This window comes from Lotus japonicus, chromosome 4 (genome assembly GCF_012489685.1).
Source record: "Lotus japonicus ecotype B-129 chromosome 4, LjGifu_v1.2".
In the NCBI taxonomy this organism is placed as follows: Eukaryota; Viridiplantae; Streptophyta; class Magnoliopsida; order Fabales; family Fabaceae; genus Lotus; species Lotus japonicus.
The window spans coordinates 10,740,047-10,761,019 of record NC_080044.1 but is presented as its reverse complement, the minus strand read 5'-3'; the positions used below and the strand labels follow the sequence as shown (position 1 = coordinate 10,761,019).

Below are 20,973 nucleotides of genomic sequence, written 5' to 3'. Positions count from 1 at the left end.
TCACATTTGGCGCCGTCTTTTCTTTGTCTATCTTCAAATTACGATCTTCAAATTCCTTTATTTTGAAGATCGTAATTTTCGGATGGGGCCTATATTGTCTATCTTGGCGGGGGACCCGGCGGAAGTAGAGCAATGCACAAAGGAGCAGCGGCGAGAGGCGAGCCACTACACTCTCATCGACGGACACTTGTATCGCCGTGGTTTTTCGGCGCCATTGTTAAAATGCGTGCCGCCAGAAAAATACGAGGCGATCATGTTTGAGGTGCACGAGGGAGTGTGCGCAAGCCACATTGGGGGGAGATCTTTGGCTTGCAAGGTGTTGAGGGCGGGATTCTACTGGCCCACCCTCAGGAAAGATTGCATGGACTTTGTGAAAAAATGCAAAAAATGTCAAGTGTTTGCTGATTTATCTAAGGCACCGCCAAAGGAGCTGGTAACGATGAGCGCCCCGTGGCCTTTCGCCATGTGGGGCGTGGACTTGGTCGGACCTTTTCCGATCGCCAAGTCGCAAATGAAGTTTATATTGGTGGCGGTGGATTATTTCACCAAGTGGATTGAGGCCGAGCCCTTGGCCAAAATAACCTCTGCAAAAATAGTCAACTTCTACTGGAGTCGAATTGTTTGCAGGTTCGGGATCCCAAGGGCGATCGTATCCGACAACGGGACCCAGTTTTCAAGCAATCAAACTAGAGAATTTTGCAAGGAAATGGGCATACAGATGAGGTTTGCCTCTGTGGAGCATCCGCAAGCAAACGGGCAAGTGGAATCTGCAAACAGGGTAATCCTGCGTGGATTAAGGCGACGGCTCAAGGAGGCTAAGGGAGCATGGCTGGAGGAACTCCCGGTGGTGCTATGGTCATACAACACCACTGTGCAATCCACTACAAGGGAAACCCCCTTTAGAATGACTTATGGGGTTGATGCTATGTTGCCAGTGGAGATTGACAACTTCACATGGCGAACCCAGCCAGATTTTGAAGGGGAGAATCAGGCCAATATGGCGGCGGAGTTGGACCTTTTGTCGGAAACGCGTGACGAGGCGCACATTCGGGAAACAGCGATGAAGCAGCGCGTGGCGGCAAAGTTCAACAACAGGGTTCGCGTCCGAGATATGCAGGTCGGCGACCTGGTCCTCAAGTGGCGATCGGGAGCCCCGGGAAACAAGCTTACTCCTAACTGGGAGGGGCCCTACCGCATTATTAAAGTTCTTGGTAATGGGGCCTATCATTTAGAAGAGCTTGATGGAAGGCGGCTACCTCGGTCGTTCAATGGTTTGAGTTTGCGCTACTATTATAGTTGATCGCAGGCGAGAAAGCGAGCAAGGCGGAGTCGCCGGAGCCAGAGCAAGGCGGAGTCACCGGAGCCAGATATCTTTAAAATTTTCTGAAAAGTGTTTCCAAATTCTCCAATGTATTGCAATAACAAAGCGTGCTCTTTTTCTCCGAAAGAAGTTTTTTAATGAGGCGCTCCATCAATAAAATAAAACGAAAATTCACGAAATTCGTGTCCAAAAATTCCAGGGATTCCCTGACGATCGGAATTGCCGATCGACTTAAAGAATTACGGCGATTACTAAGTGGGGCAAGCTTGATCCCCAAAGGGGCCTGCTAGAACCCTGATGGTGGCGGCGATTCCACAAATGGCCTTTGATGCCTGGGAATCGCCCCCCGGAAAATCTAATGTGATCGCCGGTCCCGTAAACGATGTGCTGGGTAAGTCTCGCCAGAATACGACGAGGACCGTTAACTAGGCAAAAGTCTTGGGACCCCCAAATGGCCATTGGGACCCAAGCATTGTAAGCCCCGAGCGGGCAAAGCCCCGGGCGAAGCCCTCGAGAATGGAGGTCATTTATCCCTTTGTGGAAAATGTTAAAGTCTTGGTGGGGAAATACCAAGCAACAAGTCCTAGTTAAAATTAGCACACAGAATCGTTAGGCGTAATTCAATCATATGACGCGTGAAAAAGTGGCGCAAGATATAAGGTCGGCGGATGGATATTTGGCGAAAGCATTCCAACATGATTTATAAAATATCTAACGGCGATATAAAAGCTATGGCGAAAAGTTGCTTATATATATGAATGGCAGAAAAGTGCATGACAAGAAGGCAGTAAAAGCTAAGTGATGTTAAAATTACATTATTCATTGTTTTCTTTCTCTTTCTCTTGTTCTTCTTCTTCCTCTTCTTCTTCAGTCGCTGTCCAGAGGTGTTGGTCGATCAGGGGAGGATCGTCGGGACCAACCAGTCCTTCAGCGGTTATCTCCTTCATTACTCCCATGGCGCTAAAGTCAAAGTTCGGGTACAAATGTTGGGCCTGATCTTTGGCGAGGTAGAAACCGCGCTCGCGGTTGTCAAGGGCGATGTCAGCGGCTTGTTCCCTCGCCTCAGTGGCTTTGGCTTTCTCCGTCGCCAGCTCGTCCTCGAGCACTTTGATTCTGGCCAGTTGGGAAGCAATCTCGGCATCTTTCGTGGCGAGGGCCTCAGCGTGAGCGCCGGTCGTTTTCTTGATTTCCTCAGATGTGGCTTGCATCACCGCCTCCATGTCAGACCTCGCCAGGGCCAGGGACTCGGCAGACTTTTTCTCTTGCTCCGTCAGCGCCTTCTTCGCTAACTCTAGCTCAGCGCGCAATGTTGCGAGCTCCGACTCCTTAGCAACCAGCATCTCACCTCTGGCGATCAGGTCCTTCTCAGCTTGCTCTTTTTCCTTCTTGCAAGCTTGAAGACTTGCGTCAAGATCATCCGCTTCTTCCTTCATCAGCACCAGCTGATCCTCCAATTCGCCGATTTTAATCCCCGCCGTGCCAATCATCTTGTCGGCATAGACTTTGTCTTTTCCTGCCTGTGTCGCCAGTTTGTCGAAACGCTTTTCCCAAGCAGCGGCGGCTTCTTGATGCTTAGCACTTTCGACCTTCAACCGCTCAGCTTCAACGGCGGCGGCGTTGAACTTCTCAAACGCGTGGGCAAAGATGCACCCAGCACGTAAAAGACTGGCAAGGGTTTCCTCCTTAGTCTCGTTGATGCCTCAGCTCAGCGCTTCTTTTTCTATGGCGTCGCGGTTGAGGTTAGTGAGCAGGAATTCTGAGGGTTCGATGGCGTTGGGGAGCATATTGTAATAGCTTGAAGAGCCGCCCTCGGGAGCAGGAGCTTGCTCAATCCGGGCTGCTTCAGAGGTAATGGTGGCGCCAGGGCAGGATCTTTCCTCTTGATGAGGCGGGGAGGGCATGGAGCCCCCATCATTTGTTGGGGGTGGGCTAGGTGGTGCGTCCTGGCGGGTGGGAGATTTCGGGGTTTCATTTTCTTTTTCTTTCTCCCCAGCAGGAGTATCGGAAGACGCAGCAGCATTGGTGGCAGCGGGTTTCTCAGCAGCCGGAGATTGGGAAATGTTGGTGTTTGTGTCAGCGGAGGAGGCTATGGCACCGGAGGAGGCGATTGTGGCGCCAGCAGTGGACTCGGCGCCAGCAGTGGACTCGGCGGCGGCAGTGGCAGAAGTAGGAGCCGGGACGGTGGTTGTCTCGGTGACCGCGGCGACGGAGGCTTCAGCGACATTTTTGCCTTTAGGCGCAGCAGCAGTGGAGGTCTGAGCACCAGGGTTGGAGGTGCCGGCGCCAGAGGAGGCTTTGACTAATTTTCTCCTCTTGGGAGCTTTGGCGCCCTCAGCTTGGTTCTCGGCACCGCCCCGCTTTTTCACGTCGCCCTCAGTGTTGAACTTTGGGGAAAAGCGAGCCATTCTCCTATCGCGGGCCTTCAGGAGCTCGGCGTTCGTGAAATTCATATCTTCTGCAACAATAAAAAACATCAGTGGCAACTCAGAAGACGAGAAAAGAAGGTGTCGATAAGAAAACCAAGCTATGGACAACCTAGGTATTTGGGAGTCCTTGAGTGGTCAGCGCCCTCAAGGACTGTTGAGCAGTCAAGGATGGGAAACGGGGCAAGGAGATTCAGAAAAGCTTTGTCGTTGGGGGACAAGGATTCCTCTGAAGGATCAGTAATCCCATTAGGCTTCTCCGTCCAGTAAAGAGGGAAAAGGGCGGTCCCATCCCTAAGGGTAAAGGCCTCTGGATAGGCAGGGTGAACCGCCACGCGAAAGTACTTCCGCGCGAAGGAGGACTTCGCGTTACTTTTGTGGGGATTCAAGCACTTCCGGCCGGCTCGGGCCTTTAAGGAAATCCATCCTCTGTTTTTGATGGACTTGGGGTCAACATCGTAGAGGTAGAAGAAACTGGTGGGAGAGGGGGCGATGCCAACCGCGGCGCATAAGATTTCAAAACACCGAATGAAGGCCCAGGCGTTGGGGTGGAGTTGGCAGGGAGCCGCGTTGATGTCGCGGAGGACGGTTTGGACGAAGGGCGGGAAAGGAAGCCTGATGCCAAGCTCGTTAAACATGTATTCATACGCAAAGAAAAAGTGGGATCTCTTTACGTCGCCGTTTGGCTTATGAAGCCAGGGGCGATCCCCGGGACTGCAAATCCAGATCCTGAGTTTGGCGTTAAACTCATCGTCATTGGACAAGCCACCCAGGGAGTTCACGAATTGCACAATGAGATCGCTATCTTGGAAGATGGAAGGTTGGTCTATAGCCTCGTGTTTGGGGGCTACTTGGACTGGAAGGGGCAGAGTGGCGTAGGTTTTTAGTCGGTAAGCAGGGATCTCCGGAACCTCTAAACGGAGGCCGCCGGCGGCGGTGGAATCAAGGTCGCTTTCGGAGGAGGAAGAGGAGTGATTAGGGGAGGTAGGGTTTGAAGCCATTTTTAGAAGGCAGCGAAGTGAAAGAAAGGAAAAGATGAGTATGTGTATGATGCAGAGATAAGGACAGTGGGACTCACCGGAGTAAGATGTGAAGAGTGGGTAGCGGAAGGGGTGATAAGCGATGGCTCCGGAACGGAAGTTGGCAGAAGGAGTCTGGTAAGCGATTAGGGAGGTGAAGAGGGGTTTCGGAAAGGGGTGATTGTAGGGAAGAAGGGTTTTTATAGGGAAAGGAGGGAGTCTGGAAGGGTGACGCGTGTTGGACGCGTGTGGAAGGTTGGAAGTCATGATGGTTTTGGGAAGGTGGGTCGCGTGTAATGGGGAGTTACTGCGCACGATGGGACGGTTATGAAAAGTGAAGTGACGGTTCCGGAGAAAGAGGGAAATTGATGTAACTGACACATCACGTGGGGCAGTCACGTGGGGCAGTTAGGGATTTGAAAGAGTTTTGAAATAAGGGAAAGCGCGAAAGGCCTCGCCACTGAAGAAACCAAACGCCATCGCCTGACAGGTGATACCAGCAACAAAGTTTAGTCGCTCCAGAATGATGCCCGCCGGCGAACGATCATGTACCTGCTCCAGCTAATCGCCAGCACGGAGCAATCGCTCTCGCCGCTTGTGGACTTGCCGGCTCGGGTTGCTCGCCAAGTCAGTGGACTGGGTGGCTAAAGATGTTAGTTCCCTTTTGCTCACGCCATGTTGGCGATATAGTTTACCCCACATTTCTCAAGTCATGTTGACAGCTTAGATCCCAGTGTACAATAGGACGCATGTAAAGGCATTTAAAAGACACACTTAGCTCTCATACTTCGAGCTCGGTGTCTTGTGGACTAGTGGACTGGACGAGCCCCTAGGGGGGCAACGCCCAGCATGTAGCCCGCCCTGTGGCGGGGCCATGGCCTTAAAATTGGGCCTTGATCTCGGAGGCCCAATTGGCCCAATAGGTAGTACCCAAGCTCTATAAATAGGAGGTAGTTACCAATTGTAAGGGACTTTTGCTCATTTGATGAAATCATACATGAAATTCAGCATTCTCTCTCTAGCGCAATTCTCCACTCTCTAGGTACTATACCTTTCATCAATGTTCATTGCAAGAACACGAATGTATATGAATTTGTACGCAAACATATACGATGTTACCCATGAAACGCGAATAATCTTGAATTTCGCGATAGTATAGAACCGAAAAGGGAGTGTCAAACTGAAGTTGGGAGTGGACAAGAACCACATTTGGAGAAGGAAGACAAACCCCTCCTAGATTTGAATATGGAACCTCTTCAGGAGCATTGATATTGAGGAATTCTTATGATCGTTAGGAAGAAATATAATTGATTTTAATGAAATAACTCCCAAAAGCATGGTAACAAAGAAATAACCACCTAAAGCTCAAATGGGGCTGCAAAGGGACATAACGAAACAACAAATTTGGGAGGACAAAAAAAAGTCCTCCTTGCCTCTCTCAAATTCACAAACTACTCTATCATCTAATCGATATTCTTGTCAAGACAGATTGAAACATGTTCAAGTATATAAGATATCATCACTCAACCACAAAGATAATGGTGTATATATGTAACCCAAATAAGGTAAAAAAATCTTGACATCATACCTAATCATATACTCATTTAATGGAAAACTCATAAAAAAAGAGACATTAACCAATGTTCAACCGCGGAAAATTTTCTTTAATCACCTTTCACATGATTTTCCAGACATTTAAAAACTAGATTGCATGCTAAAGAGTTGATCAATGAGAGAACATCAATATGATGCATTAAAGCGTACATCATAACAATCATAGTAAATCACATCATACAGAAAAAGAAAGATAAATTTTCAATGCTTTCCCCTCTCTCCTTCTACTTTCTCATGTACCAGAAATCACGACTATGCCACTTAAGGAACGTGATCGCGGCCAATTAAAAGTCAGCCACGGGCAATCTTGAGGTTGAGCAAGACCGTGCTTCTTCTTCATCTCGAGTCAGATTTTGGAGAGTAAAAAAACTTCCCGTGACAGGGTTATGTAGCAATGAAGCCACATCATCCAGCGTAATAGTCATCTCCCCGAATGACATAGGAAAAGATGACGTCTAAGGATGCCATCTCTCCACAAATGCCAACAACATGGCCTTATCCACTGACGGTAGATTGCATGTCATCGAAGTATCAAGACCGGCTGCTTTAACCCTTCCCTTTATGTATTTTTCATAATACTTTTGTTCATTCTCGGAAGCAATCCCATGATGTTAAGTTTTCAATATATCCCAACATGTATCTTTTGCATTGATGCAAGACTTCCAAACTGGATTGGCCACATGTGTCTTGTAACTCTTCAGTAAATCCGAATTAAAAAGCCCCCTTATAAAGTAAAAAACATCTCATCGACATCCTCATCCTCTTCGTCATTATCATTCTCATCATCATCCTCTTCCTAATAATCTTTTCATCATCATCATTATCATCCCCACCGTCGTTATCATCATCATCTTCCAGATCATCATCATCAATTCTGGCCTCACGCATATCATCATCCTCCTCAGCATCATTTACAATGCGAGGAACCTGTACAGATTCAGGGTCAAAAACTGCTTGAGATGCACGGGATTCTTGACGCCTTTTATGTTCCAACGCCGTCGAATGACGTCTACTCATGAGAGCTTGAAGTGGGTGGTTGATATTTTTGTCCTTGCCATTTTTGTATCAAAATTGGAATGATTCAAAAATGATACGTTGGGATAGCATCAGGGCACTAAGCAAACACACTTTTAGGTGCGTAGGTAATGCACTTTAAATCGATAAGTTAACACACTTTACAGTGTTATGTTAACGCACTTTAATGTTCAAAAAAATACAAAAGTCGAGGGAAATAAAGGCATACAGAAAACAACGACATAAACAGGTCTGGGCGTCCTACAACAGTGGTGGACGACGAACACTACGTTGGTGGTTGCGCTGGGGACTCCGCTGGGGGATGCGTTGAAAGAGAAACGAGAATGGAAAAATCATGAAAAATGAATGGTAGAAGAAGAAGAAGGATATGAAAATGGGAGAGTTTGAAATGAAATAGGGTGGTGGTTGGTTTAGAGGGAAAACTTGAAATGAAAGTGGGGCTGTGGGTGGTTTGGAGAAGTTATTTTTAAAAAGGGTATTTTATACTTTGCGCACTTTAAAGGGTGGTCTGGATAGACGTGGGTGTGGTGAGAATATCAATTCTCAAAACTCTATATGAGACCTATAAAAAGTAAATAAAAACAAATAAAAAGGAAAACTCTAATATATCCTTGATCATCACTAGTAATTAATATGAACTCAACTAGAGTTAACAAGAAAATTATTAATTTGAAGAATATATAAGATTATTATTGTTAATGTTTAAAACTTTTCCTCAAGTTTGGATTAATTATTAGATTTAAATATATGAGAAATTGAAAGTTTTACCATTAGTAATAAATATTATGAATAATATAAAATATTATAAGTAATTAATTAATTTTTTATTAATGAGAGATAATTTTACTTTTTCTTATTATTATTATTGTCATTATTGTTTTAAATTTTTTCTCATGATTAATAATGAATAATAGAAAGGTTATTGATGACTAATTAATATTGCTATTAATGTATTGGTCAAGTCAGTTTTCCAATTGATATTGTTTCATCAATTAGTGAAATATGATGATACACAATAATTGACCCATTGAAGAAAATAATATTTATTGAGATCAAATATTACAAAAGTTGGGTTTTTCCTTATCAAAGGTTTTCCTGTGATTTCACAAATCCAATGGATTTATATAACTTTTAAACAAGTCCCACATCGGTAAGCGTAGAGTAACCTTCTGTCCAAATCATTTATCAAATGGGAGTTTAGATTAAAAGAAAATTACACCAAATGAAGAAAAAAAAACTTTATTGTGAAGGGAGAAATCCTCTTAAAGGGTAAGGGAAAGGCTAAATGTAATTAGGAATGTGAAGATTGTAAGTTCGTGCTAGTAGTTTCTTGTCACCTTTTTTTCTTTAGTTATTTTGTAAGTTTCTTACCACCGTTTTCATTTGTTTCTTATTGAATTTGTTTTGATTCTTATAAAAACCTCACTATTGTTTGTACCTGGTTTTGAACATCTTATGAAAACCTCATTATTATTTCACTTTGTTACTGTTAACCACTAATTTATTTTGTGATATTTAGTTGGATTTTTCTTCAAATATATCTCACCAACTTAATTATTATTTATTTCTAAATCACTTTTAGCAGAACTTTCATCTCATTCAGAGATGTACAAGTTGACGTTTATCTACTTTGTGCCAATGATATCATGATAAATCCAGAATACAAAATGCGCCACCATGTGTTATGACCATATATAGAACAAGCCGTATTATATTTACTATTTAGATATAAAATGATGTTTCATATCAAGTTTCGCGCATATCTAAAGTTTTTCATCATGACATTTTCTAGGTAGACGAAGCTATACATACTCTTGTTATAAGAAATTTTTATAATCTTAGATTGTTTTCTCATAAAGGACCACAGACTATATGCACTCACTTTGCGAATGGAGACATATCAAGTTTCAACCTTTGTCAACCTAGTCCTTTTGTTTGCACATTAACATATGAGGGCCATTTTGAAATTATATCATTATCTGGTGAATTAATATAACATGAAAGTGGTGGAACACTGAGCCAATCTGGTGGCATGAGAATTCTTTAGCAAGTCCAGATAGACTTGTTGTAGGGCGTGCATTAGATCGGTTTCGTGTGTCCGGACTTGCTACAACAAGTCTATCTAGACTTGCTAAAGAATGTTCATACCACCAGATCGCCTCACTGTTCCACCACTTTCATGTTGTATTAATCCGCTAGATAATGACATAATTTCAAAATGGCCCTCATATGTCAATGTACAAACAAAAGGACTAGGCTGACAAAGGTTGAAACTTGATATGAGTCCCTTTGCAAACTGAGTGCATATAGCTCTGGGTGCTTTTTGAGAAAATAGCTCTAAGATTATAAAAACTTCTTTTAACAAGAGTTTTTATAGCTTCGTCCACGTAGAAGAGGTCATGTTGAAAAAATTTAGATATGCGTTGAAACTTAATATGAAACATCATTGTATATCTAAATAGTAAATAGAATAAGACTTGTTATTTATATCGTCATACCACATGTGATGTATTTTTGATTCTGGATTAATCACCATGTCATTGACACAAAGTAGATACACATCAACTTTTACATCTCCGAATGAGATGATATTTCTGCTGCAAGTGATTTGGAAATAAATAATAATTAAGTTGGTGAGAGATATTTGAAGTATTATCCTACTGAATTGAAAAATGGGTTTAAAAGTAACTAAATGAAATAATAATGAAATTTTCCAAAGATGTTCAGAACTAGGTAGAAATAGTAACTAAAGAAAAGACGGCTAGAAACTTACAGAATAACTTAAGAAAATAAAGGTTATAAGAAACTTTTAGCAGAAAATTACGATCTTCAAATTCCTTCCCTTACTCTTTAAGGGGATTTCACCCTTAACAATGAAGATGATTTTTTCATTTGGTGTGATTTAATTTCAATCAAAACTCTAATTTTATAAATGATTTGGATAGAAAGTTACTCTACACTATCTGTTGTGGGACTGGTTTAGAAGTTATATAAATCCATTAGATGTGGGAAATCATAGGAAAACCTTTGATAAGGAAAAACCCAACTCTTGTAACATTTTAACTCAATAAAACGGGCATCAAGGGGTGCAAAGTATAGTTTACAATGACTTATCAAACATCATAAGGGTATATTTTAGTCATTTTCATAAATTCTTTATGGATAAAGATGTCAAGATCAAAATTGTTGCTTCCGTAATGTTAAATAGGAGAAATATGGTGGAAATTCCCTTTATTGCTTTAGATAAGGGATACATAACCCAATGAATTTTCCGGTTCTTAATGAGGGAGATTAAATATTTCCTTTGTATCTTCCAAGTCAAAACCATCACTATTCCATCTCTTCTAGAGACTGTTTCAATGTGGAAGCAGATGTATAACTTAGTGTACGTAGCAGAGAGATGAAGAGAGATATATCTTCTTACCAAATTATGATGTTCCCTCGAGCTACACGAATGTATATGAATTTGTACGCAAACATATAAGATGTTACCCATGAAACGCGAATAATCTTGAATTTCGCGATAGTATAGAACCGAAAAGGGAGTGTCAAACTGAAGTTGGAAATGGACAAGAACCACATTTGGAGAAGGAAGACAAACCCCTCCTAGATTTGAATATGGAACCTCTTCAGGAGCATTGATATTGAGGACTTCTTATGATCGTTAGGAAGAAATATAATTGATTTTAATGAAATAACTCCCAAAAGCATGGTAACAAAGAAATAACCACCTAAAGCTCAAATGGGGCTGCAAAGGGACATAACGAAACAACAAATTTGGGAGGACAAAAAAAAGTCCTCCTTGCCTCTCTCAAATTCACAAACTAGTCTATCATCTAATCGATATTCTTGCCAAGATAGATTGAAACATGTTCAAGTATATAAGATATCATCACTCAACCACAAAGATAATGGTGTATATATGTAACCCAAATAAGGTAAAAAAATCTTGACATCATACCTAATCATATACTCTTTTAATGGAAAACTCATAAAAAAAGAGACATTAACCAATGTTCAATTGTGGAAAATTTTCTTTAATCACCTTTCACAAGATTTTCCAGAGATTTAAAAACTAGATTCCATGCTAAAGAGTTGATCAATGAGAGAACATCAATATGATGCATTAAAGCGTACATTATAACAATCATAGTAAATCACATCATACAGAAAAAGAAAGATAAATTTTCAATGCTTTCCCCTCTCTCCTTCTACTTTCTCATGTACCGGAAATCACGACTATGCCACTTAAGGAACATGATCGCGGCCAATTAAAAGTCAGCCACGGGCAATCTTGAAGTTGAGCAAGACCGTGCTTCTTCTTCATCTCGAGTCAGATTTTGGAGAGTAAAAAAACACCCCGTGACAGGGTTATGTAGCAATGAAGCCACATCATCCAGCGTAATAGTCATCTCCCCGAACGACATAGGAAAAGATGACGTCTAAGGATGCCATCTCTCCACAAATTCCAACAACATGGCCTTATCCACTGACGGTAGATTGCATGTTATCAAAGTTTCAAGATCGGCCGCTTTAACCCTTCCCTTTTTGTATTTTTCATAGTACTTTGGTTCGTTCTCGGAAGCAATCCCGTGATGTTAAGTTTTTAATATATCCCAACATGTATCTTTTGCATTGATGCAAGACTTCCAAACTGGATTGGCCACATGTGTCTTGTAACTCTTTTGTAAATCCGAATTAAAAAGCCCCCTCATAAAGTAAACCACATCTCATCGACATCCTCATCCTCTTCGTCATTATCATTCTCATCATCATCCTCTTCCTAATGATCTTTTCATCATCATCATCATCATCCCCACCGTCGTTATCATCATCATCTTCCAGATCATCATCATCAATTCTGGCCTCACGCATATCATCATCCCCCTCAGCATCATTTACAATGCGAGGAACCTGTACAGATTCAGGGTCAAAAACTGCTTGAGATGCACGGGATTCTTGACGCCTTTTATGTTCCAACGCCGTCGAATGACGTCTGCTCATGAGAGCTTGAAGTGGGTGGTTGCTATTTTTGTCCTTGCCATTTTTGTATCAAAATTGGAATGATTCAAAAATGATACGTTGGGATAGCATCAGGGCACTAAGCAAACACACTTTTAGGTGCGTAGGTAATGCACTTTAAATCGATAAGTTAACACACTTTAAAGTGTTATGTTAACGCACTTTAAAGTTCAAAAAAATACAAAAGTCGAGGGAAATAAAGGCATACAGAAAACAACGACATAAACAGGTCTGGGCGTCCTACAACAGTGGTAGACGGCGAACACTACGTTGGTGGTTGCGCTGGGGACTCCGCTGGGGGATGCGTTGAAAGAAAAACGAGAATGGAAAAATCATGAAAAATGAATGGTAGAAGAAGAAGAAGGATATGAAAATGGGAGGGTTTGAAATGAAATAGGGTGGTGGTTGGTTTAGAGGGAAAACTTGAAATGAAAGTGGGGCTGTGGGTGGTTTGGAGAAGTTATTTTTAAAAAGGGTATTTTATACTTTGCGCACTTTAAAGGGTGGTCTGGATAGACGTGGGTGTGGTGAGAATATCAATTCTCAAAACTCTATATGAGACCTATAAAAAGTAAATAAAAACAAATAAAAAGGAAAACTCTAATATATCCTTGATCATCACTAGTAACTAATATGAACTCAACTAGAGTCAACAAGAAAATTATTAATTTGAAGAATATATAAGATTATTATTGTTAATGTTTAAAACTTTTCCTCAAGTTTGGATTAATTATTAGATTTAAATATATGAGAAATTGAAAGTTTTACCATTAGTAATAAATATTATGAATAATATAAAATATTATAAGTAATTAATTAATTTTTTTATTAATGAGAGTTAATTTTACTTTTTCTTATTATTATTATTGTCATTATTGTTTTAAATTTTTTCTCATGATTAATAATGAATAAAAGAAAGGTTATTGATGACTAATTAATATTGCTATTAATGTATTGGTCAAGTCAAGTTTTCCAATTGATATTGTTTCATCAATTAGTGAAATATGATGATACACAATAATTGACCCATTGAAGAAAATAATATTTATTGAGATCAAATATTACAAAAGTTGGGTTTTTCCTGATCAAAGGTTTTCCTGTGATTTCACAAATCCAATGGATTTATATAACTTTTAAACAAGTCCCACATCGGTAAGCGTAGAGTAACCTTCTGTCCAAATCATTTATAAAATGGGAGTTTAGATTGAAAGAAAATTACACCAAACGAAGAAAAAAAAACTTTATTGTGAAGGGAGAAATCCTCTTAACGGGTAAGGGAAAGGGTAAATGTAATTAGGAATGTGAAGATTGTAAGTTCGTGCTAGTAGTTTCTTGTTACCTTTTTTTCTTTAGTTATTTTGTAAGTTTCTTACCACCGTTTTCATATGTTTCTTATTGAATTTGTTTTGATTCTTATAAAAACCTCATTATTATTTGTACCTGGTTTTGAACATCTTATGAAAACCTCATTATTATTTCATTTTGTTACTGTTAACCACTAATTTATTTTGTGATATTTAGTTGGATTTTTCTTCAAATATATCTCACCAACTTAATTATTATTTAATTCTAAATCACTTTTAGCAGAACTTTCATCTCATTCAGAGATGTACAAGTTGACGTTTATCTACTTTGTGCCAATGATATCATGATTAATCCAGAATACAAAATGCGTCACCATGTGGTATGACCATATATAGAACAAGCCTTATTATATTTACTATTTAGATATAAAATGATGTTTCATATCAAGTTTCGGCGCATATCTAAAGTTTTTCAGCATGACATTTTCTAGGTAGACGAAGCTATACATACTCTTGTTATAAGAAATTTTTATAATCTTAGATTGTTTTCTCATAAAGGACCACAGACTATATGCACTCACTTTGCAAATGGAGACATATCAAGTTTCAACCCTTGTCAGCCTAGTCCTTTTGTTTGCACATTGACATATGAGGGCCATTTTGAAATTATATCATTATCTGGTGAATTAATACAACATGAAAGTGGTGGAACACTGAGCCAATCTGGTGGCATGAGAATTCTTTAGCCTTTCCAGATAGACTTGTTGTAGGGCGTGCATTAGATCGGTTTAGTGTGTCCGGACTTGCTACAACAAGTCTATCTGGACTTGCTAAAGAATGTTCATACCACCAGATCGCCTCACTGTTCCACCACTTTCATGTTGTATTAATCCGCTAGAAGATGACATAATTTCAAAATGGCCCTCATATGTCAATGTACAAACAAAAGGACTAGGCTGACAAAGGTTGAAACTTGATATGAGTCCCTTTGCAAACTGAGTGCATATAGCTCTGGGTGCTTTTTGAGAAAATAGCTCTAAGATTATAAAAACTTCTTTTAACAAGAGTTTTTATAGCTTCGTCCACGTAGAAGAGGTCATGTTGAAAAAATTTAGATATGCGTTGAAACTTAATATGAAACATCATTGTATATCTAAATAGTAAATAGAATAAGACTTGTTATTTATATCGCCATACCACATGTGATGTATTTTTGATTCTGGATTAATCACCATGTCATTGACACAAAGTAGATACACATCAACTTTTACATCTCCGAATGAGATGATATTTCTGCTAAAAGTGATTTGGAAATAAATAATAATTAAGTTGGTGAGAGATATTTGAAGAATTATCCAACTGAATTGAAAAATGGGTTTAAAAGTAACTAAATGAAATAATAATGAAATTTTCCAAAGATGTTCAGAACCAGGTAGAAATAGTAACTAAAGAAAAGACGGCTAGAAACTTACAGAATAACTTACGAAAATAAAGGTTATAAGAAACTTTTAGCAGAAAATTACGATCTTCAAATTCCTTCCCTTACTCTTTAAGGGGATTTCACCCTTAACAATGAAGATGATTTTTTCATTTGGTGTGATTTAATTTCAATCGAAACTCTAATTTTATAAATGATTTGGATAGAAAGTTACTCTACACTATCCGTTGTGGGACTGGTTTAGAAGTTATATAAATCCATTAGATGTGGGAAATCATAGGAAAACCTTTGATAAGGAAAAACCCAACTCTTGTAACATTTTAACTCAATAAAAAGGGCATCAAGGGGTGCAAAGTATAGTTTACAATGACTTATCAAACATCATAAGGGTATATTTTAGTCATTTTCATAAATTCTTTATGGATAAAGATGTCAAGATCAAAGTTGTTGCTTCCGTAATGTTAAATAGGAGAAATATGGTGGAAATGCCCTTTATTGCTTTAGATAAGGGATACATAACCCAATGAATTTTCCGGTTCTTAATGAGGGAGATTAAATATTTCCTTTGTATCTTCCAAGTCAAAACCATCACTATTCCATCTCTTCTAGAGACTGTTTCAATGTGGAAGCAGATGTATAACTTAGTGTACGTAGCAGAGAGATGAAGAGAGATATATCTTCTTACCAAATTCTGATGTTCCCTCGAGCTACACGAATGTATATGAATTTGTACGCAAACATATAAGATGTTACCCATGAAACGCGAATAATCTTGAATTTCGCGATAGTATAGAACCGAAAAGGGAGTGTCAAACTGAAGTTGGAAATGGACAAGAACCACATTTGGAGAAGGAAGACAAACCCCTCCTAGATTTGAATATGGAACCTCTTCAGGAGCATTGATATTGAGGAATTCTTATGATCGTTAGGAAGAAATATAATTGATTTTAATGAAATAACTCCCAAAAGCATGGTAACAAAGAAATAACCACCTAAAGCTCAAATGGGGCTGCAAAGGGACATAACGAAACAACAAATTTGGGAGGACAAAAAAAAGTCCTCCTTGCCTCTCTCAAATTCACAAACTAGTCTATCATCTAATCGATATTCTTGCCAAGACAGATTGAAACATGTTCAAGTATATAAGATATCATCACTCAACCACAAAGATAATGGTGTATATATGTAACCCAAATAAGGTAAAAAAATCTTGACATCATACCTAATCATATACTCTTTTAATGGAAAACTCATAAAAAAAGAGACATTAACCAATGTTCAATTGCGGAAAATTTTCTTTAATCACCTTTCACAAGATTTTCCAGAGATTTAAAAACTAGATACCATGCTAAAGAGTTGATCAATGAGAGAACATCAATATGATGCATTAAAGCGTACATCATAACAATCATAGTAAATCACATCATACAGAAAAAGAAAGATAAATTTTCAATGCTTTCCCCTCTCTCCTTCTACTTTCTCATGTACCGGAAATCACGACTATGCCACTTAAGGAACATGATCGCGGCCAATTAAAAGTCAGCCACGGGCAATCTTGAAGTTGAGCAAGACCGTGCTTCTTCTTCATCTCGAGTCAGATTTTGGAGAGTAAAAAAACACCCCGTGACAGGGTTATGTAGCAATGAAGCCACATCATCCAGCGTAATAGTCATCTCCCCGAACGACATAGGAAAAGATGACGTCTAAGGATGCCATCTCTCCACAAATTCCAACAACATGGCCTTATCCACTGACGGTAGATTGCATGTTATCAAAGTTTCAAGATCGGCCGCTTTAACCCTTCCCTTTTTGTATTTTTCATAGTACTTTGGTTCGTTCTCGGAAGCAATCCCGTGATGTTAAGTTTTTAATATATCCCAACATGTATCTTTTGCATTGATGCAAGACTTCCAAACTGGATTGGCCACATGTGTCTTGTAACTCTTTAGTAAATACGAATTAAAAAGCCCCCTCATAAAGTAAACCACATATCATCGACATCCTCATCCTCTTCGTCATTATCATTCTCATCATCATCCTCTTCCTAATGATCTTTTCATCATCATCATCATCATCCCCACTGTCGTTATCATCATCATCTTCCAGATCATCATCATCAATTCTGGCCTCACGCATATCATCATCCCCCTCAGCATCATTTACAATGCGAGCAACCTGTACAGATTAAGGGTCAAAAACTGCTTGAGATGCACGGGATTCTTGACGCCTTTTATGTTCCAACGCCGTCGAATGACGTCTGCTCATGAGAGCTTGAAGTGGGTGGTTGATATTTTTGTCCTTGCCATTTTTGTATCAAAATTGGAATGATTCAAAAATGATACGTTGGGATAGCATCAGGGCACTAAGCAAACACACTTTTAGGTGCGTAGGTAATGCACTTTAAATCGATAAGTTAACACACTTTACAGTGTTATGTTAACGCACTTTAATGTTCAAAAAAATACAAAAGTCGAGGAAAATAAAGGCATACAGAAAACAACGACATAAACAGGTCTGGGCGTCCTACAACAGTGGTGGACGGCGAACACTACGTTGGTGGTTGCGCTGGGGACTCCGCTGGGGGATGCGTTGAAAGAGAAACGAGAATGGAAAAATCATGAAAAATGAATGGTAGAAGAAGAAGAAGGATATGAAAATGGGAGAGTTTGAAATGAAATCGGGTGGTGGTTGGTTTAGAGGGAAAACTTGAAATGAAAGTGGGGCAGTGGGTGGTTTGGAGAAGTTATTTTTAAAAAGGGTATTTTTATACTTTGCGCACTTTAAAGGGTGGTCTGGATTGACGTGGGTGTGGTGAGAATATCAATTCTCAAAACTCTATATGAGACCTATAAAAAGTAAATAAAAACAAATAAAAAGGAAAACTCTAATATATCCTTGATCATCACTAGTAACTAATATGAACTCAACTAGAGTCAACAAGAAAATTATTAATTTGAAGAATATATAAGATTATTATTGTTAATGTTTAAAACTTTTCCTCAAGTTGGGATTAATAATTAGATTTAAATATATGAGAAATTGAAACTTTTACCATTAGTAATAAATATTATGAATAATATAAAATATTATAAGTAATTAATTAATTTTTTTATTAATGAGAGTTAATTTTACTTTTTCTTATTATTATTATTATCATTATTGTTTTAAATTTTTTCTCATGATTAATAATGAATAATAGAAAGGTTATTGATGACTAATTAATATTGCTATTAATGTATTGGTCAAGTCAAGTTTTCCAATTGATATTGTTTCATCAATTAGTGAAATATGATGATAAACAATAATTGACCCATTGAAGAAAATAATATTTATTGAGGTCAAATATTACAAAAGTTGGGTTTTTCCTTATCAAAGGTTTTGCCTGTGATTTCACAAATCCAATGGATTTATATAAATTTTAAACAAGTCCCACATCGGTAAGCGTAGAGTAACCTTCTGTCCAAATCATTTATAAAATGGGAGTTTAGATTGAAAGAAAATTACACCAAACGAAGAAAAAAAACTTTATTGTGAAGGGAGAAATCCTCTTAAAGGGTAAGGGAAAGTGTAAATATAATTAGGAATGTGAAGATTGTAAGTTCGTGCTAGTAGTTTCTTGTTACCTTTTTTTCTTTAGTTATTTTGTAAGTTTCTTACCACCGTTTTCATATGTTTCTTATTGAATTTGTTTTGATTCTTATAAAAACCTCATTATTATTTGTACCTGGTTTTGAACATCTTATGAAAACCTCATTATTATTTCATTTTGTTACTGTTAACCACTAATTTGTTTTGTGATATTTAGTTGGATTTTTCTTCAAATATATCTCACCAACTTAATTATTATTTAATTCTAAATCACTTTTAGCAGAACTTTCATCTCATTCAGAGATGTACAAGTTGACGTTTATCTACTTTGTGCCAATGATATCATGATTAATCCAGAATACAAAATGCGTCACCATGTGGTATGAGCATATATAGAACAAGCCTTATTATATTTACTATTTAGATATAAAATGATGTTTCATATTAAGTTTCGGCGCATATCTAAAGTTTTTCAGCATGACATTTTCTAGGTAGACGAAGCTATACATACTCTTGTTAGAAGAAATTTTTATAATCTTAGATTGTTTTCTCATAAAGGACCACAGACTATATGCACTCACTTTGCAAATGGAGACATATCAAGTTTCAACCTTTGTCAGCCTAGTCCTTTTGTTTTCACATTGACATATGAGGGCCATTTTGAAATTATATCATTATCTGGTGAATTAATACAACATGAAAGTGGTGGAACACTGAGCCAATCTGGTGGCATGAGAATTCTTTAGCAAGTCCAGATAGACTTGTTGCAGGGCGTGCATTAGATCGGTTTAGTGTGTCCGGACTTGCTACAACAAGTCTATCTGGACTTGCTAAAGAATGCTCATGCCACCAAATCGCCTCACTATTCCACCACTTTCATGTTGTATTAATCCGCCAGATAATGACATAATTTCAAAATGTCCCTCATATGTCAATGTGCAAACAAAAGGACTAGGCTGACAAAGGTTGAAACTTGATATGAGTCCCTTTGCAAATCGAGTGCATATAGCTCCGGGTGCTTTTTGAGAAAATAGCTCTAAGATTATAAAAACTTCTTTTAACAAGAGTTTTTATAGCTTCGTCCACCTAGAAGAGGTCATGTTGAAAAATTTTAGATATGCGTTGAAACTTAATATGAAACATCATTGTATATCTAAATAGTAAATAGAATAAGGCTTATTATTTATATGGTCATACCACATGTGATGTATTTTTTATTCTGGATTAATCACCATGTCATTGACACAAAGTAGATACACATCAACTTTTACATCTCCGAATGAGATGATATTTCTGTTGCAAGTGATTTGGAAATAAATAATAATTAAGTTGGTGAGTATCCAATTAAAATAAAAAAGTATTTAAAAGTAACAAAAGGAAATAATAATGAAGTTTTCCAAAGATGTTCAGAACCATGTACAACTAAAGAAAAGGCAGTTAGAAACTTAAAAGGGTGTGCTTATGTCTGAAATAAAAATTTCTTCAATCAAAATTTGCACTATCTATAAGGTGATAATGTACAGACACAGAAATTAGAGGGAATTGCTATAAGAAAGTGTAAAATCTTAATAGTACTCATCCTCCATGTACATTATCCCTTGTATTAGTTAAGGATGCTGAAGTTTTGTTCCTCGACACTTAATCCTCACCAAATATTTCTTCTTCCCCCCAATTAGACAGTCACTAAACCAAAATCTCAGTCCCTCTAAACTACCCTCTTCTTCCCTTCTGTGAGATGCCAACACTTCACACCCTTGAACCTTCGTTCCTTTTGATAGTAAAGCATGATTTTAATATTTAATTTAGATAGACACAAACTATTGAAATAAAAAATAATTCTTGTTATCCCATTGTACACAATTTAAAGAAATAACAAAATTTCAATACATAGAAAGCAAGATGAACTGAAGACATATAACAAAAAGTTCAATACCTTCGTATCGACTAATATCATATCATTTCAATAGATGAAATTGACTTCCCCATCTCACTGGCAGAGACATTCCACTAGAGTATGGAGCAACTGGTCCAAACATTTGGACTTCACACTTCGAATTTGTGTATCACAATTAGTGATCAATCGGGTTCTTATATTATGTTTTATGTTGAGCAGATTTGCTTTAACTTGTTGTTTTTAATTGTCAATGCAAAGTTGGTGAAGACGTATATTATTTGTTAACTGTTTATAGGAACGTAAATTAATGCTCTC

The 20,973-nt window shown here is 38.5% G+C and overlaps 1 protein-coding gene across 1 annotated transcript; it reads right to left on the bottom strand.

Annotated features, from left to right (window-relative positions):
- Nucleotides 1-3,021: 3,021 nt before the first annotated feature.
- Nucleotides 3,022-7,394, bottom strand: LOC130712275 (translocase of chloroplast 101, chloroplastic). The gene is made up of 2 exons (XM_057562108.1): nucleotides 7,118-7,394; nucleotides 3,022-3,533 (listed from the first exon to the last, which is right to left on the bottom strand). Exons 1-2 carry the CDS (start codon nucleotides 7,392-7,394, stop codon nucleotides 3,022-3,024), a joined length of 789 nt encoding a protein of 262 aa, XP_057418091.1.
- Nucleotides 7,395-20,973: the final 13,579 nt, after the last annotated feature.

Coding starts and splice junctions, on each gene's coding strand:
- LOC130712275 (XM_057562108.1), bottom strand. CDS start 7,394: ATGAGTAGACGTCATTCGACGGCGTTGGAACATAAAAGGCGTCAAGAA. Junction 3,534..7,117: donor GATGAGGATGTCGATGAGAT/GTTTTTTACTTT, acceptor ATGTCGCTGAAG/CCTCCGTCGCCGCGGTCACC.